At 38.4% G+C, this 25,871-nt stretch overlaps 3 protein-coding genes across 5 annotated transcripts in view; 2 read left to right on the top strand and 1 right to left on the bottom strand.

The window, feature by feature from the left end:
• Positions 1 to 25,871, top strand: part of cct2 (chaperonin containing TCP1, subunit 2 (beta)) — a 92,053-nt gene that overhangs the window by 62,111 nt on the left and 4,071 nt on the right. Inside the window, exons 2-7 of one of the 2 annotated variants that reach the window (XM_083528552.1) lie at positions 20,328 to 20,359; positions 22,371 to 22,445; positions 23,141 to 23,206; positions 23,294 to 23,405; positions 24,456 to 24,532; positions 24,848 to 24,960. In XM_083528552.1, coding sequence (XP_083384678.1) covers positions 20,357 to 20,359; positions 22,371 to 22,445; positions 23,141 to 23,206; positions 23,294 to 23,405; positions 24,456 to 24,532; positions 24,848 to 24,960 — 446 coding nt within the window. In that variant the 5' untranslated portion in view covers positions 20,328 to 20,356. Of the gene's footprint in view, positions 1 to 20,212; positions 20,360 to 22,370; positions 22,446 to 23,140; positions 23,207 to 23,293; positions 23,406 to 24,455; positions 24,533 to 24,847; positions 24,961 to 25,871 lie in introns of those variants that run through there. The other variant, XM_083528551.1, reaches the window with a different exon arrangement.
• On the top strand, positions 247 to 13,356 carry terfa (telomeric repeat binding factor a). Of its 2 annotated transcripts, XM_083528446.1 has the most exons (12): positions 247 to 514; positions 1,752 to 1,847; positions 1,941 to 2,065; positions 2,535 to 2,627; positions 5,921 to 6,061; positions 7,023 to 7,204; positions 8,020 to 8,640; positions 8,969 to 9,115; positions 11,162 to 11,251; positions 11,537 to 11,622; positions 11,925 to 11,959; positions 12,308 to 13,154. In XM_083528446.1, exons 1-12 carry the CDS (start codon positions 364 to 366, stop codon positions 12,464 to 12,466), a joined length of 1,926 nt encoding a protein of 641 aa, XP_083384572.1. In that variant the 5' UTR covers positions 247 to 363; the 3' UTR covers positions 12,467 to 13,154. The 2 variants fall into 2 exon arrangements, with proteins under 2 accessions (XP_083384572.1, XP_083384573.1); XM_083528447.1 differs by lacking the exon at positions 11,162 to 11,251 and having other exon boundaries at positions 12,308 to 13,356.
• LOC310719195 (ras-related protein Rab-19) lies at positions 13,430 to 18,144 on the bottom strand. The gene is made up of 3 exons (XM_083528661.1): positions 17,643 to 18,144; positions 15,148 to 15,331; positions 13,430 to 14,415 (listed from the first exon to the last, which is right to left on the bottom strand). The coding sequence occupies exons 1-3, from the start codon at positions 17,835 to 17,837 to the stop codon at positions 14,132 to 14,134; spliced, it is 663 nt and encodes a 220-aa protein (XP_083384787.1). The 5' UTR covers positions 17,838 to 18,144; the 3' UTR covers positions 13,430 to 14,131.

The raw sequence follows: 25,871 nt of genomic DNA, 5'->3' as shown, positions 1-25,871 counted from the left end.
GAATAATAGTGAACCAGTATGAGGATGGAGACTGCACAGCATGTCTGAGCTGCTCTCTATAGAACCTTAAATGTCAATGCTGTAAAAATCTACACTACTGACTCGAGCTACAAAGTTAAAGAGTACGATTATAAAATACAATTATAAAATATTGTAATAACAAAATTAATATAATCATGTATCATTAATTTATCTAATATGTAAAATAATTCATGATAAAAAGGAAGAGAAATTAACAGGCCGCTAGGGGGCGCGCTGAACACGTGTTGATGTGTGTGTGTGTGTGTCACTAAAACCTGCAGAAGAAGAAGATTATTCGCGCCAGTTAAAATAGAAAGAAAAAAACTATGAAGCAAGAGGAACATGGCGTCATCCAGCAAGAACGACAACAAACAACTTAGTGACGAGCAAATTATCAACCGCTGGAGTTTCGACTTTTACGTTTCTAAAGCCTTCGAGGCGTTTCGAAATGAAGACTATAACAGTTTCACGCAGCTCAGGAACCTCGTTGAAAGTAAGTTAGTTTTGTGTCCGAGGGTTAAGAAGCTACGCTGGCTAGCATGTTCACTTCCTTTAATCGTGTTAACTGTTGATAAAACCTAAGGTTCTATTTGGGCTAGCAAGTCCTAATAACAACACCCATATATACAGGAAAATGGATGATGCAATCCAAATTCTCACATCCCTTTTCTTGACAGCTGAACATGGACAGGTCCTTCACCTTCAAATACACCAATGATCCTTAACATATCACCAAAAGAAAAACGCAGTGGCTCAAGGATTTGTTTTTCCAGCTGTGTGGCAACAATTTGGTGGTGAAGTCCATAAGGGTGTGATGGTCAGGTGTCCACAAACATTTGGACATGCAGTGTCTGTATTCACTTGAAACAATGATCTTTTATTTTACACGTAATGTTGATAGTGATGCAGTTGGGATTTAGTCCTCAATTTATTTCCATCTAGTTATCAGTGCAGCAGTACTGGAGTTGTTAAGTCAGTCCAACTGAGCGGTGTCAAGTTTATATACCCAAACACACAATGTTCTTCTGTGGCATTAGCCCATCAGAGATCAAGTCAAGTTTATTTCTATAGCGCCTTTCACAACAGACATTGTCTCAAAGCAGCTTTACAGAAATTAAGAGTTAAGGTGAATGGTGTGAATTTATCCCTGATGAGCAGCCATGGTGACTGTGGCAAGGAAAAACTCCCTTAGATGTTATGAGGAAGAAACCTTGAGAGGAACCAGACTCAAAAGGGGAACCCATCCTCATTTGGGTGACATCAAGAGTTTGATCATAAATTTTCAACAATACAGAACACTGGAGAGTGAGAGAACTAACATAAGTACTGGAGTATATGATTATAAGTAATGTTCTTTCTACAGTCTTATACAGTCTTTATGGTTATAAAACTAGGAGCTACTGAGCTCAATATTTGTGATCATCACAGATCCAGCACCAGCTTCTCCATGCCAGAGCCTTTAAAACATTCCAGGAGGTCTAATGTCAAAACTCCACACATGTAGTGGGATCTAATTGGCACTGGTACGTCCCTAGATGGTAGGGGATGTTTGCGAGTTCGGCATCTACTTTTTCAAAGGTCCATAATCCATAGTCCAGAGATCTCACAGAAATAATGAGAACAAGTTTACAACCAACACATTAGTAAAAACAAATAATAAAACCCTGCATAGTAAAGCATTAATACTGCCTCCTGACTAATTTGTGTTTATATGTTCTCAATGAATGCAGACTTGGTGGTCAGACCCATTGAAGCCCACACTGACATGGCCATCAAACTGCGCTTCATGCAGTTCCTATCACGGATCAACGACGGAGACAATCTCAGTAAGTCTATCTACATGATAAACTCTTTAAATAAAGTCAGATTTTATTCAATATATGGCAAATCATATTTCTTTTCCCACTTTTTATTTGCAGATGTTACTTTTCAAAAGCCTTTAACACCTCTAGAATCGGCGCTAAATGTGCTGGAGTCTATCTGTGCGGAAATGGATGTTGCACAAGAGACACTCGAGCAAGTTCACACCTTAATCAGGGAAATGGTGAGACCTAAAGTTTCTGTAACATCTAGATTTGTAGAGCTGTAACTGATGATTATTTAATAACTGATCATTTATTATGAGATGTGATATTAATTAAAAAATGTAATAATTGCTAAACATATGCATTTGTAAGCATTCCATTCAACTAATACTACTACAGAACATCTAAAAGTTGACTGTTGACCAAATAATTTCCTGTAGTGTAGTTTTACTGAATCGAGTAACACATTTTAAAACTGTCCTCAAATTGTCTTTAGATACTTAAAATTTAATCACTAATGTATAAACATTAAAAATGTAATTGTCACTGCTGATTAATACTGCTATCGATTATTGATTTTAGTTAAATACCCCTGATATAAAACAACTAATCTATAAATGACCTAAATTCATTCCCAGTGTCTTATTAGGGTTTGTTTTCACTGTGCTGGTACATGATAACGAAATACGATGCTTATATGTATTCCAGCTCATTGTTGTTTGCATAAAGAGCAAACGATTTGAAAAAGCTCAGGAGATGCTGCTTAAACACTTTCCCAAAGGAATGGATTCAGCTGGCAAGGTACATTACTACTTATATTGGGGATCAGTATGTACAGTGAGGAAAATAAGTATTTGAACACCCTGCTATTTTGCAAGTTCTCCCACTTAGAAATCATGGAGGGGTCTGAAATTGTCATCGTAGGTGCATGTCCACTGTGAGAGACATAATCTAAAAAGATCAGTCAGGTTTCTGGCCTGTCGCTGAGAAACATAGAGTTTGAGCTCCCTCCAAAGAGTCTCTATTGGGTTTAGGTCTGGAGACTGGCTAGGCCACGCCAGAACCTTGATATGCTTCTTACAGAGCCACTCCTTGGTTATCCTGGCTGTGTGCTTCGGGTCATTGTCATGTTGGAAGACCCAGCCTCGACCCATCTTCAATGCTCTAACTGAGGGAAGGAGGTTGTTCCCCAAAATCTCGCAATACATGGCCCTGGTCATCCTCTCCTTAATACAGTGCAGTCGCCATGTCCCATGTGCAGAAAAACACCCCCAAAGCATGATGCTACCACCCCCATGCTTCACAGTAGGGATGGTGTTCTTGGGATGGTACTCATCATTCTTCTTCCTCCAAACACGTTTATTGGAATTATGACCCAATAGTTCTATTTTAGTCTCATCTGACCACATGACTTTCTCCCATGACTCCTCTGGATCATCCAAATGGTCATTGGCAAACTTAAGACGTGCCTGTACATGTGCTGGTTTAAGCAGGGGAACCTTCCGTGCCATGCATGATTTCAAACCATGACGTCTTAGTGTATTACCAACAGTAACCTTGGAAACGGTGGTCCCAGCTCTTTTCAGGTCATTGACCAGCTCCTCCCGTGTAGTTCTGGGCTGATTTCTCACCTTCCTTAGGATCATTGAGACCCCACGAGGTGAGATCTTGCATGGAGCCCCAGTCCGAGGGAGATTGACAGTCATGTTTAGCTTCTTCCATTTTCTAATGATTGCTCCAACAGTGGACCTTTTTTCACCAAGCTGCTTGGCAATTTCCCGTAGCCCTTTCCAGCCTTGTGGAGGTGTACACAGGTGTACCTAGTGTCTTTGGACAGCTCTTTGGTCTTGGCCATGATAGTAGTTGGATTCTTACTGATTGTATGGGGTGGACAGGTGTCTTTATGCAGCTAACGACCTCAAACAGGTGCATCTAATTTAGGATAATAAATGTAGTGGAGGTGGACATATTAAAGGCAGACTAACAGGTCTTTGAGGGTCAGAATTCTAGCTGATAGACAGGTGTTCAAATACTTATTTGCAGCTGAATCATACAAATAAATAGTTTAAAAATCATATATTGTGATTTCTGGATTATTTTTTTTAGATCATGTCTCTCACAGTGAACATGCACCTACGATGGCAATTTCAGACCCTTCCATGATTTCTAAGTGGAAGAACTTGCAAGATAGCAGGGTGTTCAAATACTTATTTTCCTCACTGTATGTATATGTGTATGTGTATATGTATGTATGTATATATATATACAGTACAGACCAAAAGTTTGGACACACCTTCTCATTCAAAGAGTTTTCTTTATTTTCATGACTATGAAAATTGTAGAGTCACACTGAAGGCATTAAAACTATGAATTAGCACATGTGGAATTATATACATAACAAAAAAGTGTGAAACAACTGAAAATATGTCATATTGTAGGTTCTTCAAAGTAGCCACCTTTTGCTTTGATTACTGCTTTGCACACTTTTGGCATTCTCTTGATGAGCTTCAAGAGGTAGTCACCTGAAATGGTTTTCACTTCACAGGTGTGCCCTGTCAGGTTTAATAAGTGTGGTTTCTTGCCTTATAAATGGGGTTGGGACCATCAGTTGTGTTGTGCAGAAGTCAGGTGGATACACAGCTGATAGTCCTCCTGAATAGACTGTTAGAATTTGTATTATGGCAAGAAAAAAGCAGCTAAGTACAGAAAAACGAGTGGCCATCATTACTTTAAGAAATGAAGGGCAGTCAGTCCGAAAAATTGGGACAACTTTGAAAGTGTCCCCAAGTGCAGTCACAAAAACCATCAAGCGCTACAAAGAAACTGGCTCACATGCGGACCGCCCCAGGAAAGGAAGACCAAGAGTCACCTTTGCTGCAGAGGATAAGTTCATCCGAGTCACCAGCCTCAGAAATCGCAGGTTAACAGCAGCTCAGATTAGAGACCAGGTCAAAGGCGCACAGAGTTCTAGCAGCAGACACATCTCTACAAGAATATCTGCTAGGAAACCACTGCTAAATAAAGGCAACAAGCAGAAGAGACTTGTTTGGGCTAAAGAACACAAGGAATGGACATTAGACCAGTGGAAATCTGTGCTTTTGTCTGATGAGTCCAAATTTGAGATCTTTGGTTCCAACCACCGTGTATTTGTGCGACGCAGAAAAGGTGAACGGATGGACTCTACATGCCTGGTTCCCACCGTGAAGCATGGAGGAGGTGTGATGTTGTGAGGTTGCTTTGCTGGTGACACTGTTGGGGATTTATTCAAAATTTAAGGCATACTGAACCAGCATGGCCACCACAGCATCTTGCAGTGGCATGTTATTCCATCCGGTTTTCGTTTAGTTGGACCATCATTTATTTTTCAACAGGACAATGACCCCAAACACACCTCTAGGCTGTGTAAGGGCTATTTGACCAAGAAGGAGAGTGATGGGGTGCTGCGCCAGATGACCTGGCCTCCACAGTCACCGAACCTGAACCCAATCGAGACGGTTTAGGGGTGAGCTGGACCGCAGAGTGAAGGCAAAAGGGCCAACAAGTGGCAAGCATCTCTCGGGGAACTCCTTCAAGACTGTTGGAAGACCATTTCAGGTGACTACCTCTTAAAGCTCATCAAGAGAATGCCAAGAGTGTGCAAAGCAGTAATCAAAGCAAAAGGTGGCTACTTTGAAGAACCTACAATATGACATATTTTCAGTTGTTTCACACTTTTTTGTTATGTATATAATTCCACATGTGCTAATTCATAGTTTTGATGCCTTCAGTGTGAATCTACAATTTTCATAGTCATGAAAATAAAGAAAACTCTTTGAATAAGAAGGTGTGTCCAAACTTTTGGTCTGTACTGTGTGTGTGTGTGTGTGTGTGTGTGTGTGTGTGTGTGTGTGTGTGTGTGTGTGTGTGTGTGTGTGTGTGTGTGTGTGTGTGTGTGTGTGTGTGTGTGTGTGTGTGTGTGTGTGTGTGTGTGTGGCCTGTATTTATGGCAGATGTCTTTCAGATATACCTTGACTTTTATGTGAATGATTTTCAGTCATATTATTTATTTGGGGAATACGAAATTATCTATGAACCATCTTCCTCCTGTTTTGTAGAAAAAGCTTTATGTAGATCTGATGAAAAGACGATGCAGCACACATTCGGTTCTGAATGTGATTTCATACAGCGAGTTTAAACAGGACATGCTGGACTTTGTTGAGAAACTCTACCACATTCCTGAGCCTTTCCTAGTCAAGGTATGGTTTTAGGTCTTAATGGATATTGTCTAGTTTTTTTTTGTGAACTGAAAACCATTAGAAGCCATCAGGGACCACTAGGCACAGATTATGCAGTAAGAAATAATATACAGTGGAACCTCGATACTCGTGACCTTGACACTCGTGACCTCGCTAGTTCAGGACTTTATATTGGAACCGGACTAGGAGTAATTCACGAAAAATCTGATAAGAATCTGAGAAAGCCACAAGTGGCTCGAAAGTTCGGAGTAACATTTCGAAACAGAGTTTGTACTAATAAATTAAATACAAATTTTTAAAAAACAATTTTATTATTGTATTATTCATTTAAAGTAGTAAATAAAACCTTTCTGACAAGTAATTCACAATATTGGTTGAGTTTACAGTAGTACATGTACATTTGCCCTTGAAAAAGAAACCATCAAAAGGAGAATCAAAACCTTGTGGTTTTTTTTTTTACTCATGAGGGGTCATAGAACGTAACCCCCACAGAGATCGAGGTTGCACTGTAGTTTCCTGTCAGATGTTACTCACTGTTGACGTTTGCAGTTTAGACTGCATAAGAAAGTAAGCTTTTACCTTCTTGTGGGATAAAACATTTAATTTTTCCCCTGATAATGGTAATGATTTCTATTTATCTCAAGTTGAACTAAAATGATTCAACATAATATATATATATTATCTAAAATTCTAATTGGTGGCTATAGTTTGGATATAATAGAAAATAAACATGGTTATTTTAAAAGCGATTTTGCAGCTCCAGTTAATCCACAGAGAGTAATGACACCCTGTATGTCAACATTCCTGAAACAAAAGATGACCTTTCGACTCTAGCGTCCTGAACAGTGTTTTAACAGTAAAGACTGTAGCTTGACATATAATGCGTAGGCCGCCTTGTCATTGTAGTGTCATTTTCTGTGCAGTTATGCTGGCTAACATTTATGATTTATTGTCTTCAAAGATGGTCAAGCTCTCGAGACAGGAAAGGACTGTCGACAGTGAGACCACAAAAAACCCTCAAGCAGTAACGAGTAAAAATGTGCAGTCATGTACACAGGAAAGCGCGAACAGTGAACCGTCGGTTGTCCGACACTATACTCCATCCAACTCGCAACAGAGCACATTATCTAATAATAATTCAAGGTGTGTTGGTAATTACTTCTGATTTATAGTACACAGCTTCTTGTAGTCAGTATTGAAGTTGTTCTAGAAGGTTGAAGGTTTTGTTTGACTCTAGAACTTAGCAAGACAAATATCTTTTCCAGCTATATGTTGCCTAAACCTGTTCCAGTATGACCCGCAATGTCTCTGTGCACAAAGCCAGCTCTATGAACATACAGTTTATATTGGTTGGAGTGGAAGATCTTAAGTGGTCTGTTATAGAGCTCTGGCCTCAACCCTTTTTCACCAACACCTTTTTTTCTAACACTCTTGTGGATAAATGAATTTACATTTTCATAAGTACACTTCAAGATCTAGTGGAGCATCTTGCCAGAAGAGTGGGGGTTATTATAACAGAAAATGGCCACTAAATGTGAATGTCAGATGTTCATACGGATCTTATGGTCAGGTGTTCATACAGAGCCGGAAAATATAAAGATATGTTGAAATTGGGCCTCATTTATCATACTGGGTACAAAGAAATGTACTCATAAATCATTTATTGGAACATTTACATAAGAATTGTTAGTTTGGGGAATCATACTGTTGTATTATACAAGGTATCCTGAGTGAATTTACAATTTTGTTACAAAATAAGGCATCGTAAATGTAATTGTATCTTAATCATGTAATTTTAAGAATCGTAGGAAATATATTTTTGGTAAATTTTTGCCTTCACAGATTTGAAGGTGGCACAGATGTTTTTATGTCACATCATGTTAAATGACTGAATCCCCGGAACAATCTATGAATTACACATTATTTACATTCTCTTCTTTATTTGTTCTCTCTAACAGTGCTCCTTCTCCAAGTGTTTTGGTGACTGTGCACTTGACTCAGGGTAACCTAAAGGCCATCTATCCAAAGCTTGCTGAACAGTTTTCTGTCTCTGTTCCCTTCACTCAGCTGGAGGATGAGGTGGAGTGTGAGGCACAGCTGGAGAATGAAATAGATCGTGACATGGAGCTTTGTCTCAAACTCACAGAGACGCCAATAGAGGATCTATGTTTATCTGAAGAAAGACCCTCTGAAGACAGTTTGCAGTCACAGCAAAGAAGTGCGGAGGGGTGCACTTGTGTACAGTCAGACACCAGCAGTCAAACTCTGCAGAACTGCACAAAACAGCACGTGCAACAGGAACAAGGAAGTTTAGACGACAGACCTTCACTGGATGTGCATGATCATCCACCTGCCTCGTCTGCTGAGAAAGGCAAGAAGAAACCTGCTGGTGATGTGTCTGCAGTGAGTGTAGCGCAGTTAGTAATGGAGGAGGACAGTCTGCTGAGCGAACTAGAAACTTCCGTTTCCCAACACACTCCCAGTCCACTGCAGACACACTCTAATGGAGAAGATCCACTCAGCTCACTGTCTGTCAACTCTACACCAGTCAGGACGTTCCGCAGAGCAGCTCCTCACAGGTGAACTGCAATTTCCTTAAGTTCCTTCAAAGGTTTTTTGTTGTTTTTTTTTTTTATTATTATTCTTTGTTTTTAGTCCTGGATTTGGAACACAACTGCAGGTTTTGGCCTGTTAGTCACCAAATATTTTAGCACCCAAAATCACACAAATATATAGATTATTCTATATGCAAAGTTTATATTTTTACTATGTTCATTTTAGAACTTTTTTTATAAATAGTTATTTTGTTGTTGTTTATATATAGTTTTCCAGCATCAGAAGTCTAATAATTATTTCTGCTTTTCCTTTGCATCAAGTCCCTGATATCATGTGTTTGGCTTATCACAGGAAAAGTATTCTCATTGAGCCAGAATCTGATTCCCACCAGCAGCTCAACAAGCCTCAGAATTCCTCCACCCCCAACAGAGTGGAAAACAGCTCTCCTCTTTCCCAACCCTCACCTAATAAAGAATCTAGGACACAAGCAACAAAGAGGCAAGTCTCATTCAAAAACTTGTGTGTGTGTGTATATACAGTGGTTTGAAAAAGTGTTTGCCCCCTTCCTGATTTCTTATTTTTTTGCATGTTTGTCGCACTTTAATGTTTCATATCATCAAGCTAATTTAAATATGAGTAAAAGATAACAAGTGAACACAATATGCAGTTTTTAAATGAAGGTTTTTTATTATTTGAGGGAAAACTAAATCCAAAACTACATGGCCCTGTGTGAAAAAGTGTTTGCCCCTAAACCTAATAACTGGTTAGGGCACCCTTAGCAGCAACAACTGCAATCAAGCGTTTGCGATAACTTGCACTGAGTCTGTTACAGCGCTGTGGAGGAATTTTGGTCACTCATCTATGCAGAATTGTTATAATTTAGCCACATTGGAGGGATTTGGAGCATAAACCGCCTTTTAAAATGTCATGCCACAGCATCTCAATAGGACTCCGGTCAGGACTTTGACTAGGCCACTCCAGAGTCTTTATTTTGTTTTTCTTCGGCCATTCAGAGGTGGACTTGCTGGTGTGTTTTGGTTCATTGTCCTGCTGCAGAACTCAAGTTCGCTTCAGGGTTTTCTGATAAACAGCAGGCAGAATTTATGGTTCCATTTATCCCAGCATGTCTTCCAGGTACAGAAGCAGCAAAACAGCCCCAGACCATCACACTACCACCACCATATTTTACTGTTGGTATGATGTTCTTTTTCTGAAATGCAGTGTTACTTTTATGCCAGACGTAAGGGGACACACACCTTCCAAAAAGGTCAAATTTTGTCTCATCAGTCCACAGAGTATTTTTATATCAAGATGTTTTCTGGCAAAACTGAGACAAGCCTTTATGTTCTTTTTTTGCTCTGCAGCGGGTTTCGTCTTGAAACTCTGCCATGCAGACCATTTTTACCCAGTCTCTTTTTTATGGTGGAGTTGTGGGGTCTTTTGTGACCTCTTGGATGAGTCGTCGCTGTGCTCTTGGGGTAATTCTGGTTGGCCGCCCACTCCTGGGAAGGATCTCCACTGTTCCATGTTTTTGCCATTTGTGACTAATGGTTCTCGCTGTGGTTCGCTGGAGTCCCAAAGCTTTAGAAACGGCTTTATAACCTTTTCCAGACTGTTAGATCTCAATCACTATCTTTCTCATTTGTTTCTGAATTTCTTTGGCTCTCGACATGATGTCTAGCTTTTGAGGATCTTTTGGTCTACTTCACTTTGTCAGGCAGGTCCTATTTAGGAGATGTCTTGATTGTGAACAGGTGTGGCAGTAATCAGGCCTGGGTGTGGCTAGAGAAATAGAACTCAGGTGTGATAAACCACAGTTTGAACAGGAGGGCATACACTTTTTCACACAGGGCCATGTAGTTTTGGATTTTGTTTTCCCTCAATAATATAAACCTTCATTTAAAAACTGCATGTTGTGTTATCTTTTAGTAATATTTACATTAGTTTGATGATCTGAAACAGTGTGACAAACATGCAGAAAAATAAGAAATCAGGAAGGTGGCCAACACTTTTTCACACCACTGTATATCATAACATTATGAGCAGTGAATTGTATAATATCGGATAGATTAGGCAACAGGTGAACATTTTGCCCTTAAATTTGATGCATTCGAAGCAGGAAAAATGGGCACGCCTAAGCATTTGAGTGAGTTTTACAATGGTCTTATTGTGATGGCTAGACGACTGGGTCAAAGCATCTCCAAAACTACAGCTATTGTGGGATGTTCCTGGTGTGCAGTGGTCAGTATCTTATCAAAAGTGGTCTAAGAAAGGAACAGTGGTAAACTGGTGACAGGGTATTGGGCACATTGATGCACGTGTGGAGCGAAGGCTGTCCTGTGTGTTCCGGTCCAACAGAAGGGCTCCTGTAGCTTAAATTGCTGAAGAACTTAGTGTTAATGCTCGACGGGTCAGAACTGTTTTGACAGCAAAAGCGGCACCAGCACAATATTAGGCAGGTGTTTATAATGTTATGACTGATTTGAAAATCTAAATGTTTAATGTAGTGGAGTTATTGTGTAATAACTGTAATGCCTCCTGAAGGACACACACAGAGAGTAAAGGACAAAGTGAAGAAAGCAATGTGTTAAACTCTCCACTATCAGCAAAACGGCCTAAAACCTCGTTTAACAGGTTTGTGTTTGCTTCATCAGTGTCCTCTTCACTACATCTTTCTTAATTCTCATCAGTTTGTTAGTATTCCGGCTTATTTGCGTAGATTAGAGTGATTCAATATCAGCTAATCGCAGCTGGGGCATTCGGTCATGGTTTAATATCATTATAACTGATATATGATTTCAGGTTATAAACATACAATAATAAAGGCCTTAGGCGATTATTTTAGCTGTTAATCTAACAAATTGCCCCTAAGATGGGTATGCACTTGTGATGTTTAGTATAAAATGTTTGTTGCTGTAGGAGGAATTGGATGGATGTGTCTGGAGCCCAGGAAGAGTGGAGCGATGAGGAGTCCTTGTTCTCCGTTTCCAGTAAAACATCAAAAGGTATAATCTTTCTAATGCATTAATATATATAAATAAATAAATAAAAAAAAACAGAGAGACTTTTTGTACAGTTTTTTTTTTTCTTGAGGCTTTGTCTTTCTTCAGTTGTATTTGTTCTGTAGTTCTGCTTTTGGGTGCTAACAACTTGGTTTAACTTTTAAGTTATTAAAAAAATACAAATTCTGACTATAATCATTAAATAAGATCACTCTTGATGCTATTTAATCTTATAGATTTTATATAATCATGTGGGATAAAGATTTTTTTGAGTCTCAATTGCTTTTTTTTTTTCCCCCTAAAAGGTAAAAACTCAAGTGACAACAATTCCAAAAAGAAGGTGAGTGATTTCCTTCTTTCAGTTACACTTTATACTCTGATAAGCCCTTTGATCCAGTAGATTTATGATGTGAATTGTTGGTTAAAAATAAAATAGAGGGAATGTCAATAATATTTTGTAAAACGGTCAGACACTTTTTTTAGTTTTTGTTTTTTTTGTTTGGCTTGTTGAAAATGTAAAAAGCAAGAAGGTTTATGTAAAACAGCAGCAGGACAGGATTGGGGAAAGAACAAGCAAGTTTAACTTGAATAGTTTTATAAACCCAGCAAGACAGGGAAATCTTCTCTAATTATCCCTGATTATGTAGGAGACATTTGCTCAGAAGTATTCACTCTGTTTCTGTTACAGAAGTGGACCGATGAAGAGTCTGAGTGGGTGAAGCAAGGAGTGGCTCGTTATGGAGAAGGCCGATGGGAGAGGATTAGACATGCGTACCCATTTAAAGGCCGCACGGCAGTCAATATCAAAGACCGCTGGCGCACCATGAAAAAGTTAAATATGGTGTAAAATTGTAAACTAGACCACATGCATAGAAAACAAAAGGAGATATTTTTTGAACATTCATTCCCTGCCTAATTTATTAGTATCACATGTACACCTTATTCATAGGACAGTCATATGAAAGCCTCATAATACAGAAAATCCTGCAGACCCAGCTACAGATTCTGTTATCTGGAGTAAACATTGACGGAAACTTGGTCGTGTATCTGCATGATTTAATGCATTGTGCTGCTGTGTACAGGTGTATAGCCATGAAATTATTTGAGATTTAAGGAGCTTAAAATGTAAAGCTTATTTTTGTTACTGTTTTTTTTTTTGTTTTTTTTTGTTTTTTTTTGTGTACGGCATTCTCTCGAAAAAAAAAAAGAAAAAAAAGTAAAAGTTATAAAGTGCTAAACATCAGAAAGCAGAAAATAGGCAATGGTGATTATAATAGGTTACATGCAAAAAACAAAACAAAAAGAAGCTGTGCTTCTTTATATTCGTTGAAATGTATGTAACATTCGTGAAATGCTCAGTCATGGTTCTTACTTCTCCAACTGTGTTCAAGTTCAGGTATAATGGCCTGTTTAATACATTGAACAATACTGTAGATTCAGATCTCAATTTCTGCACCTGACTCAATCTCAATTTACACTTGTATAAATCTTTATAAAAAATTTCTTTTTGTGTAAATAAAAAAAACCATCCTGTATGTTTGTGTTAAATTGTTTTTTAATTTTATAGTTGACCCTTTCCAGAAAGGTGTGTGATTTGTAAAAAAAGACTTTGCTCCTCTGTTGTATATACTCTGCTTATTTTTATTTAGAGAACAGGATAAAAATATAATAATATAAAAATGATTGTATGTACTGTTTATTTTTAATATAGCAACTAATATAAAGGGGTTCTAATGTGATATCTTTACACACTTTACTCTACATCAGAGAGCACTATTGTCCAGTAAATGAAGCAAGCCACATACTATAAAAAACTGCTACATGAAATTAGTTTATCACAGTCAACATAGCAGAACATACACATCAAAACCCGTAACACTTTGTGGCGTCTACAGAAACACGTCAAAATGTACCTTAAAGGCAAGAATAACTGACGTGACCATGGATTACCCTCATGTTCAGCATTATCATTTCCTTTATTTGTACAGTAAACTTTATTTTAACCTGTTCAATTATCTGGGCTGGTCCTAGTCAGTTAAAAGCATGTTCATATATTATAAAAGTAAGTTCACAGAAAGAGTTTGGGAAATAATGTTTTGTTAGAATCCAGCTGATTCAAAATCCTACATTTCACTTGGTATGTAAATCAGCACACATGCTGTGGTTGACTAATGTATCATAGCCAATGCATGCTTAGCAGTTTTGGTACACAAGTACACTGACGTATGTGTGTGTGTGTGTGTGTGTCATGTGTATCAAGTGAGCTGTATATTTAAAATGACTGTTTCTATTGAAAGTACTGTTGTTGAGGAATTGTGGTTTGCATCCTCAGGAAGTTTGGGTCTAAGGGGGGAGAAGCAAAATAAATTTGTAGTCTTGTTACAAAAAAGTGAGCAGTAATAAGGTTATGTCAGACTCTTAGATTTAACAATGTTCATAATAAAATATCAACAGGATTTAGAATGGCATGAACAAAATTTTCGACAGATGTGTTTTTTTTTTTAATCCACTGTTAGCACTCGCATGTCTTTTTCTCCACTGTGTTTGTGGGGCTCTCAATGGTTTTGGTGTTGGAACGTAGTAATATGCGCCGAGAATCCATGTGATAACCGTCCTCTCTTACAGCCAGTCCGTTGCGTGCCAGGAGCTCACGTGCCATCACGATAAAGGCCTGATCCACATTCTGGGCTTCCTTCGCTGAGGTTTCCAGTGCAACTACAATTCCTTTCTGATTTGCTAGTGTGCATGCTTCATTAAACTCGACTTGTCTCTCAGACTCCATGTCACACTTGTTACCTGCAAATGACATTATATAGCATGTTACTTCATGGAAAACAGTGGTGGACAGTAAAGAAGTAAATGTGTGTACTTAAGTAGCTATTTTCGCGTATCTGTACTTTGCTGAAGTATTTTCATTTGGGGAGACTTTAACTTCAATACCTTTCAAAACTTCTTTAATTTACAGTTGATGGAGGCCACTGTGCTCATTGGGACCTTCAATGCTGCATTCATTTTTCTGTCCCCTTCCTCAGATTTGTGCCTCAATACAATCCTGTCTCAGAGGTCTACAGACAATTCATGGTTTGGCTTGTGCTCTGCCATGCACTGTTAACTGTGGGACCTCATATAGACAGTTGTGTGTCTTTCCAAATCATGTCCAATCAACTGAATTTACCACAAGTGGACTCCATTCATATTGTAGAAACATCTCAAGGATGATCAGACGAAACAGGGTGCACCTGAGCTCAATTTTAAGTGTCATGGCAAAGGGTGTGAATATTTATGTACATGTGATATTTTTCTTTCTTTTTTTTTTAAATAAATGTTAATATGTCAAACAAACTTCTTTCACGTTATTATGGGGTATTGCTTGTAAAAATTATTCTCCAGATGAATAAATGGAAATGTAATTTAAACTCAAGTGGCCTTCAGACCATTTCAGACATTCCCAATAGTCATTTTGACAAAGCCAGAGGGTTGAAGTTTGAGCCATTTTCAAACTCACTGAAACTACAAGACTGTTTTTACCTATGAGGGCCAGCAGGACATTGGCAGCTCCATACTGCTCCATCTCTTGGATCCACTGTGGTACAGAATTAAACGTTGATCTGCGAGTAATATCATAGGTGATCATAGCTGCATGTGCACTGCGGTAGTAGCTCTGTGTGATGGTGCGGAAACGTTCTTGCCCTGCTGTGTCCCAAACCTGCATCTGTGACAGAGGACACGGAGTTAGACTTTTCCACAAAAATATCTCAAGGGAATCTGCCTGTGCAAGTATAAGCAAGGAAAAAAATCTCCTGAGAGCTATCAGCTTTGAGGTTCTACTATAGTTCCTGAGTAGTGTCTAAGGTTGTTAAGAGATCTGTGTGTATGCGTTCAGTAGAGAATAATCAAAAGGATTTGTTTCATGATCAGCAATCTACTTGCTAAAAAAAATGCTGGTTAGTCAAAGCAGTTGCCAGGTTAAATAACTCTCCAGCTGGTTTTCAAGCTTCCATATTATTTCCGCATATTGACCAATTAATGATTTAGAATCGCTTTATTTTTATTGACATTCATAAAATTTTTGAGTGGCATGTAAGTAACAGTAAACCAGAAACTTTTCAAGTACCAGTGCTATCTAACAGAGTTTTAATCTATTATCTTGACCAGCTCAGCCTGTGTTTTGACAGATATTTGCTGGTCAGACTAAGCCAACCCTTTAAGCAGTCCTGTCATTTTCTTGACTGACATTGCAGGAGAGTTGCCTATGTTAATCAGTGGGACATCAGGGACATTTACATAAAGCAGGACAGGTAATTAGTGATCTCCAAGCACGTTTGCTGCAGCAATTTGAGAAAGTGTGATTACTTGCTATGCATAAGCTCATTATTGGATGCTTATTATCAGCTTTATACTCCTGGACAGTAGCTGATTCACATTAGAAGGAGACATAGATCATGTTTTAGAAACTGGTAATTAGATACTGTGAGAATATAACGTAAGAAAAAAGCTTTTACTTAAGGCTAGATGTCTCAAATAACCAGGCAACTGGCCCAGATTTTTTATAAATACCTTTGTATTTATTCATATTCCAATTCTTATATTCTCATACTCAAATTAATCAAGTACATCTTTAATAACCTATAGTAGTTTTTGCATACTATATAGTCAATGCTGTTATTGAATAGTTTATAGAAAGTACTTGTGACATGCCTGTTAGTCATTTTGAAGGCGTCTGAAGGTGAATAGATGTGAATCACTGCTTTATGTGTTTCACATCCCACTGAGGTTTAGCTGATCTCTGAAGACCTTTTGTGCTATAGCAACCTAACACACATGCAACTTGCACACCAGACTCCTTTAAACCATATGACATACTTGCTTCTCTGTTTTCCAATAAAACCAAATTTTAAGTTTTGATGTCATATTGTAGACCACATTTAAAAGAAAACAATAGCTATTAATATGATCAACCTTATATTTATTGTACCTACTAAGCAATTAAATCACTAGCGTGTTTATAGCACACCTCAAGGATTGAAGAGATTTGTTGACTAATTATTTATAGGGCTGCCATGTGGAAAATCACTGGTTCCACCCAATCAAATCAATTAACATACTTCCATATTTTCACAAATTCAGACTTATTTAGTCTAGTTATACTATAATGAGGTTCATGTTTTAGATGGGAACATAGACACTAAACCTGACTCTAAAGATCTATAAATATTCATGATAAGTAACATACAATGTAAAATGAAAGCTACATGAGATATTTTGCCTCCATTATAAGCTAACTAACTGTACGCACATCATGCACCTTCTTTTAAAACTGGGTGTGTATTGTACATTTCAAGACTGGCAATTATCTTTAGGTTTAGGGTTGCACAATAAAGCTGGTTTATTTTAATCCAAAAAACCCTCAATTGTGCCATACAAAAGTTGATAACTTATTTTTATGCTTATAACAGGTTATTTGTTTGTCGCATGGAAACATGAGCCTCTGATTACTATAAATATAAAGCAAAGCAACGTTTCACTGATGTCAGAGTGACGGAAGTCATGCGTTTTAGTCCTTCCCTACGTCTGACAACATACCAAAGATTCCACTTTTTAGTTCAGTTCCTGAATGTTATAACATTTTTCAACACCAGAGTTCAAGCAGGTGAGCAGTATTTTACCTGCTTGGACTCTGGTGTTAAAAAATTGATTGTAGAGCTCTTGGTCTTTCCTGTAACCAGGATACACAGCCATCCCCACTGGCCATGGCTGGTTGAAAAGTGGTCGGCTAAGAGACCTTAAGGTGAACAGGGGAAACAATGTAGGATGTGGGTTTTAGGAAACCTGTAGAGCGGGTTGTATTACTGCTGCTGGTTTGACTAGTTCTAAAAATTACTTTGCCTTGAAAGGATCCACCTAAATAGTTATTTAATTCTAACGTGGCAATACAAGTTTCTCTACTAAAGTAATGGCTTTGTTAATTACTGCAGCACAATTATATAATTATAACAAGAACAACTCAAATCAACTAAACCAACCTTTACTTTTCTGCCCTGGATATTGACGGTGCGAACAATGAAATCCACTCCAATAGTGCTCTGCTGTCTCTCAGAGAACATCCCAGTCTTAAATCTCTGAATCACAGATGTTTTTCCAACATCTGTGTCTCCAATGAGAATAATCTTGAACAAGAAATCGAAACAGTCTTCTTGTTCCAGTCCAGCTGACTGCATGGTCAGACTTGCACACCCAGTCTAATGTTCAGTGCTGATGCTGGAATAGAAGTGGAGGCAATCTCGATGATGCTTTCTATCTAAAAGGCAAAGCTTCTCTCCGTCTTCTGTCTCAAACAAACAACAGTCCACCTGTAGATACACGGTTCCACGGCATCTCCAAGAATACTGCTGAGACCTGAACAGGTATAGGCCCTTGCTGAGTTTATCAAATCTTGATTGAACTGTTTCCAACATCTACCTGTTCCTCCAGACAGACTCATGCTGTGTGCTTGTGGTTCCTCTTCCTCTATTTCACTCCTCCCAGCTCCATGCCTACATGTATTTCACCTGTTGTTGTTCCCGCCCAGCTGACACTAGCGAAGCTCCACCTGTTACCTGTCGTATGCCCTTGAGGAATTGTAGTGTAATGTTTCATATGTCCTGTAGAATGCACTGCTCGCTAATAACAAAACTGGAACTGCTTCACAAGGAAAGTTTACAGGTTGTGTAATGTCAACTACCGAGATCATAAATCAGATTTGAGCTGTGCTATTGTGATTTGATATAAATGCAAATAATTTACTGGTAATCATTTATTCATTCATTTAGCCATATCAGGGTGCAGTGACCATCCTGCAAGAGACAGGAATATATCTTGGATGAAATGATACCTGGAGATTCACCACCTAGAGACGCCAGAGGAAATCACTGCAGGAATGAAGACAACATGCGAAACTCCACACAGAGGCAGTAACCCAAGCAGGAAGTCTGGAGCTTTTCTTTGTGCCAATGTGCCACCCTAAAACTACTACTGCTACTACTACTAATAATAATAATAGTAATAATAATAATCATAATAATACCACATTTATACACAGCACATTATAACATACATAGATATACACACAAGTTAGTCGCAAACAAAGGATCTGATAACAGCAGGTTCTGCGAAATTTGTATAGTTCATCTGGCTACAGGTTGTTAATCAACACTAGAATTCAAGATTCAGGTGTTTATGGTCATATGTACAGGAATCAGTCTGTTACACCATACAATGAAATTCTTACTCTGTGATTCCTCCAAGCAGCCTGACATCATTTACAGACATAAGAAAAACAAGAAAGTAACAAGACATCAATTACGAATGTACAAATTGACGATGTGAAAATGTGCAAACGCATGATACAGAAGTGTGTGCATGTATAAATTGTGCATTTTGCAGTGTAGTGCAGAGGTAGACTGGGTCCAGGTTAGTATTCCCGATGTGAAGGAGTGTACATGTGTGTGCAAAATATGAAGTGGTAGTGTGTAGTCAATGCTGATATTTGCATTTTCTGTAATCTGTTTCTGCAATGATTAGGGAAGAGGCAGGGAAATGGTGTCATTTACAAGCCTGATGGCCTGTCGGTAAAAACAGATATTCCCTGATATTCCCTGATGTTCTGCTTTAACACTCCTGTAGTGTCCGCATGATGTTAAGTGTGTGAACAGGGTGTTTTGAATAATTTAAAACGCCATAATATAATATTTATAATGTAATATAATTTAAAAGTAATACTTTATAATATATTTATTAAATAAAACACCATCATAAATATAACATTTATTATATTGTAAGATTTTATCTTTCGTTCTCAAAGTCCCACCTGACTGCACTATTGTAAAAAAAATTGATCAACAGCCATTCTTTTATGTGGAGAAGTGACGTCTTTGGTCCTAGGACGTTTCTGGTTTGCTAACGCACACTTTAAAAATACATTGGCAGGAGTCGGCATATGCACATATATACACAGTAGTTTTCACAGCAGTATGATTAAAATGTCTATACCAGGGATGTCCAATTTTTTCCACAAAGGACCAGTGTTCTTGCAGGGTTTCATTCCAACCAATCAAGGGCCACACCTGATGAAAATCATTAGATTTAAACAGGTAGAATTGGTGTGAACTTGTATGATTGGAATGAAATCATGTACCCACACCGGCCCTTTGTGGAAAAGATTAGACACCCCTGGTCTATACAAATTTTTGTTAGGCCTTATCTGCCTGCAAAGGTCTGACTAAAGAAGGACTTGGAAACATACTTGTCTCTTACTATTTAAAAACATTCGCCTAATAAATACACTCATTATTTGTATTGATTTATTTATCTTTTTAGTTTTTGAGTCTCATTTATCTTTTCACTCATTCCACAATCAGGGAGATTTTATTTTGAAAAGTCTTCCCGATGGTCTATGTCCCTGCATATTTTTCTCACCTATATTCCGACAATCTAAGCCCATCTCAATACAATTGGTTGTCAGCTGACATGTTCACAAACCGTTTATCCAATAAAAATACAGTCTTAATACTGCAAGCCAATACATTGCATCAGTTTGCATAAGCATTAACCAATCGCAGTGTTGGGGGCGTGGTTTGTCTGAATGCGGATGGGAAGAAAAAACACAACACGTTTTTACGTTCTTCAGCGTTGCATGCGCTGCAGCTTCTTCTCTTCCCGGTGTTTGTGAGTGCAGCTTTCAGCATAACCGGTAGCAGTCATGGTGAGTGTTTGTTCAATTATAATCTAAAGCACAAAGTTAGATTATCAATATCTGTATGAAAATGGGAGTAGAAGTAGAATAAATGTGGAAAGTGTGTGGCTGTGAACATGGAGACTACACCCCGACTCCCGCACGCGCACATGTCGGCCTTCAGAGGTAGCGCTAGGCCGTTAGCCCGGTTACACCCGCAAACGGGGCTGAACAAGAGTTCATCAATATCTGTTTGTAGAGCTTTTAGTTCATTTTTTATTTTTATTTTACTACCGTCAACTCTAAATTCCGTTAAACGGAAACTCCTCTGTATTGAAAGTTAGCGGAGCTGCTAATGCTACCTGTCAGACCCCATTGTGTTGCTCGTGCATCCCGGCTGCGCGAGCCGGTTAGCTAGCATGCTAAGTGTTTTACTTCGCACTTAAAAAAAAAAATCTTGAGGTTTTTTTTGTTTGTTTTTTGTATAGATTTTTTTTAACATTAAATTGGTGAATGAGTGAGTAAGTAAATATACACCGTAGGAAATGTTTTAATTATTAGTCCTGGGTTGGAGACTAAGGAGTGAGTTTTCTAGTGGTTTCTATGAGGAAGATGGAGGAGCTGGGAGGAGTCACAGACCAATACTGGATGCTGCAGATTCTCTGATGTATTATACACCGACCAGACATAACATAATGATCACCTGCCTAATATTGTGCTGGTCCCCTTTTTGCTGCCAAAACAGTTCTGACCCGTCGAGCATTAACACCATTAACTTCTAAACAAATTGAGCTACAGGAGCTCTTCTGTTGGATCGGACCACATGGACCAGCCTTCACTTCCTACGTGCATCAGTGAGGCTCGGCCGCTATTGACCCCGTCGCCGGTTCACCACTGTTCATGCCTTAGACCATTTTTGATAGATTCTGACCACTGCACACCAGGAACCGCCCACAAGAGCTGCACTTTTAGAGATGTTCTGACTCAGTCGTCTAGACATCCCAATTTGGCCCTTATTATATTTGCTCAAATCCTCACGCCTATTTTTCCTGCTTCTAACACATCAACATTGAAGAGAAAATGTTTACTTGCTGCCTAATAAATATACCCCACGCAGTTGTCACGATGAGGAGATAATCACTTCACCGCTCATAAGGTTATTATGTTATACCTGAGCGGTGTATTCTTTTTTTAATCCCTTAATTGTTATTAAAAGCTTTTGTTAAGCAGCATATATGATTGAAAGGCTGTAATATTTATATTTTAAAGCTTGTTAATTATAAGATCGTGGGTATAAATAAGACAATTTAAAGCAAATGATTAGATGAGACCCACCTGTTTAAAACCTTTTTTTTTTTGTCAACCAGCAAAAAAAAAATGTTTTAGAACAAAATAATAGACAGAAACCAGTCCTAGAAGCTGCATATATTTTACAAATAAATACAAAAGAGATAATTTAATAGGATTTAAGTTTTTTTTAATGCATTGATTCAGTAAAATGCAATTCAGTGTGTTAAATTCCCCTTCCGTTGTATTTCCACGCTTCAACACTAGAGGGAGATTCACAATTTACCTTTCATGATAATTTACCTCTGTGACATAGTTCTCCATCAAGACAATAAACGGCCAGAACACTGAGCAGCAGTCATTCGACATCACACAACCTATCAAATAGCGGCTAGCAGATAACAGCAAAAATCACACCATACACAATCAATCCTAAACCAAGTAAAGTTTGAGTGTTCTGAATCCTATAGCGTGTTTTTACTGACACGTTGGGGCGAGTACTACCTCCTGATCAGCGTACACCAGATAGTGAAACTTCCTTACAGGATGAATTGTTTGTGTGTTTGAAAAGGGAGGGGATTTTGTAGTATTTAAAAACCATGGTACGTATGCAGTATACTTCCTGGTTTTTTTTAAATGTGTGGTTGCTTACTGTATGTATCTGCCGTTCTTTGTAATCAGTTTAGTATGTATGGATTTTTAAATCTATTGTATGTGTTACCTGAATCTTCTGTCTGTGATCTTTACTTTACAGGCCTCTTTATCAATGGCCCCCGTGAACATCTTCAGACATGGCGCTGATGAGGAGAGAGCTGAGACTGCTCGCCTGGTGAGTACTTTTGCTGACCAATTATAAAATAGCAGTTAATACGCTACATGGCCAAAAGTTTGTGGACACCCATATTTGCTTGTTTGACTTCCAGATTTAGTTCCCCTTTGCTATTTGCAAATTTCCCATTGGGATGAATAAAGTACCCATCTCCCTATCTCTCTCTCGCTCTCTATCTCTCATATAACTCCCATCTTTTGGCTTTCTACTTGAAGTTGAAGTGTGGATTTGTACTCATTCAGCCACAGACTTTTCATGAGTTCAGTATGAGTTGAATTCAGGGCTCTGTGCTGGACACTTGGAGATCCTTAATATAAACCATGTCTTTGTGGAGCTGGCTTTGTGCAAACATGCATTCTCCTGCTGGAACTGGTTGTGCCTCTTGGTTCTAGTGAAGGGAAATTGAAAAACTACAGCACACAAGTGTTCAGTAATATTGTATGAAGCAGCATTTTGGTGAAGAACCACATATGCGTGCGAGATATACAGTTGAATGTGTTTGTCCCAAATATATTATACGATTAAATATAGATTATATATACAAATAAGGTAATACAAAATATTAAATATTCAAATAAGCTTTAAAGTGGAACGTTTTATTTTTTTGCTGTATATCAATTGATTATGATGCAAAAACGCTCAAAAGGTTTTTGTACACACAGTTTTGCTAACCCTAGGCCTTTTTTCCCCTCTAGTCTTCTTTTGTTGGTGCCATTGCTATTGGAGATCTGGTGAAAAGTACACTTGGACCAAAAGGAATGGTATGTAAATTGTTAAAAAGAATAACAGATACTCATTTAGTTATCTATCTGAATGTTCCTTTTCTCACCTTCTTGTTTTCTCTGCAGGACAAAATCCTTTTGGGTGGAGGACGTGAGGGGTCTGTTACAGTGACCAACGATGGTGCAACAATTCTGAAAGCCATCGGTGTTGACAACCCTGCTGCCAAAGTGCTGGTTGGTGAGTATGATGTCTGTATATACAACGGATTTAATGTACAATTGTTTTAATTTGGTTTGCGGCAGGAGCAAGACAAAGTTAAAGCAGTGGCAGGCTGTGCGTTTGGTACCTGGGCTTTCAATTGGGACTTACCCGACTTAATCCAGCTCTTAATACCACCACTATCACGTCACAATTATAGAAACCAAAAAAACGCAATATAACAATGTGTGCATTACAGAGAGAGGAAAAGAGGCATTTCACATATAGAGGGTAAATACCATTTTACCAAAGTAAGAAATCCAGTTAAGACCCCAAACCTCTACACTACAATCAAAACTGTGCACCAACATCATCTGGAGCAGTTCAGAATCAATATTTGAAATTTAAATAAAATCCAACGTTCTCACCAGAGATGCAGACTCATAATTTGCACCGCTCCTCAGAGGCTGTAATCCAGTGGTACTGCTCGTATTCACTGGTCTGGAAGTCGGGGTTGATCGATCTCTCCTAGCCATCTAGCTTTTCTTGAAAATTGACTTAAGTATGTCCACGACCAAATCAATTTCTCTTCCACCGTAGGTGTAAAAAACAAAAACAAAAAAACTCTGATGTATTCATGTGTGCAGAGCGCTACACACGTTTTGCCAGTCGAACTTAGCTGTAACTATTTCCCCTTTGACCAACCAATCATAGGACGGAAAAATGCTGACGCGAATATGAAATCTGATTGATTAAAAAAACATTGCTATTTATTAAGGAGACTACAGTTTAAAAAAAAAAAAAAGGCCAGCAGTACAGACTTTGAAGGCCCTGGGCAGATTAGATTGACATGGCAGCACATAGAGGCTGAAATCTAAATGGACAATCTAACATCTTTACATGTTCTGGAAGCAGTGCAGCCAAGAGAAACGCTACGAAATGAAGTAAATAAACGGTTGAGAATAAATTAATAAAATTTAATGGGACAGATATTAGAATTTAGGTTGTAAATGTGGGTCAAAAGGCTTTGCTGCCACTGGTTAAAAGTAGCGTGTCATCATTTGTCTCTCTACAATGTCTTGTTTTTAGATATGTCCAAGGTCCAAGATGATGAGGTTGGAGACGGCACTACATCTGTCACTGTGCTCGCAGCAGAACTGCTCAGGGTGAGGCATTAACCTACATCCGATTGGTTAATTTATATATATCTGAAAAAAACTTGACACACTTTACAAGCAGGAAAATCCTTTCCAAATGGTTGAATAATGATTTGATAATATAGTAGTCTTCAATCAATATGTGTTAATAAACTTGAATTATTATACAGCAAGGAGAACATTATCAACCCTAATTGTTGAGTTTGGCTGTATTGTGTAAAGAAAGTATTTTGAAACTGGGCTATAATGTTCCCAGATTCCTACCTTCTTTAATGCCATGTGTAAAGATGATTCAGCAGTGACTTTGTGTGCACTATATACTAGGAAGCAGAGCTGCTGATTGCCAGAAAGATTCATCCTCAGATCATTATCTCAGGCTGGAGGAAGGCCACACAGGCTGCTCGCCAGGCCCTGAGGGAGGCTGCTGTGGACCATGGGTAACGTTTACATCTTCGTTTTAACCATCTCATGAATTTAAGTATTTCCAAAAGTATTGGGTCAACGGGTCATAAGTGTGGGATGTGATTTTTGAGCATTGCATTCCACATTTAGTCCTAATTTGCTCTTGTAACTCTCTCCACTCTTCTGGGAAGATGTTCCACTAGATTTAAAAGTGTGCTTATGGATGTTTATGTTTATCAGCCACAAGGGTATTGTGAAAGGCAGGTACTGATGTAGGTAAGGAGACCTGAGGTGCAGTCAGCGTTCCAATTCATCCCAAAGGTGTTCAGTAGGGATGGGATCAATGCGCGTTATAGCAGGCCACTCATGATCTTCCCCTCCAAGGCATGTAAACCAGATCTTTAAGGAGCTCAATTTGTGCATAGGGGCATTGCCATGCTAGACCAGGTTTGGGTTTCCAAGTTCAAGTGAATGCAAAATTTTATCACAGCGCATCTAAAGAGATCCTGTACAATTGTGTGCCTCCAGCTTTGTGGTAACAGTTTGGAAAAGACGCACACATAGCAGAAAAGATCAGGTGACCCAATTATATTTTAGAAATCGTGTATACGTAATTGTCAATTTTTGCTTTTGAATTCTACAGCTTGTTTTCATATGTATAATTATATACTATAATCGTGTGTATATATAATAAAATTTCAAAAGTTACATATGTTACACTTAAGTGAAAAAATGCATGTTTTTTTTATTAAGACTTTATGATTTTACACAAGATATACAATGATGGTGGCAGGATTCGAGGAGTTGTTGTATTTTTAATCTTGTATTTCACCACATGTTGTGCATAATAGATGTATTGAAATTTACACAGATATGTATTGCAGCCATATTGCATTTGTGTAGTTAAAAGCAAGTCTAACTGTAGTTTAAACCCTCACCCTGCATT

This window comes from Silurus aristotelis (genome assembly GCF_946808225.1).
Source record: "Silurus aristotelis genome assembly, chromosome: 24".
NCBI classification, from domain to species: domain Eukaryota; kingdom Metazoa; phylum Chordata; class Actinopteri; order Siluriformes; family Siluridae; genus Silurus; species Silurus aristotelis.
This window is presented reverse-complemented; position numbering and strand designations above follow the sequence as displayed.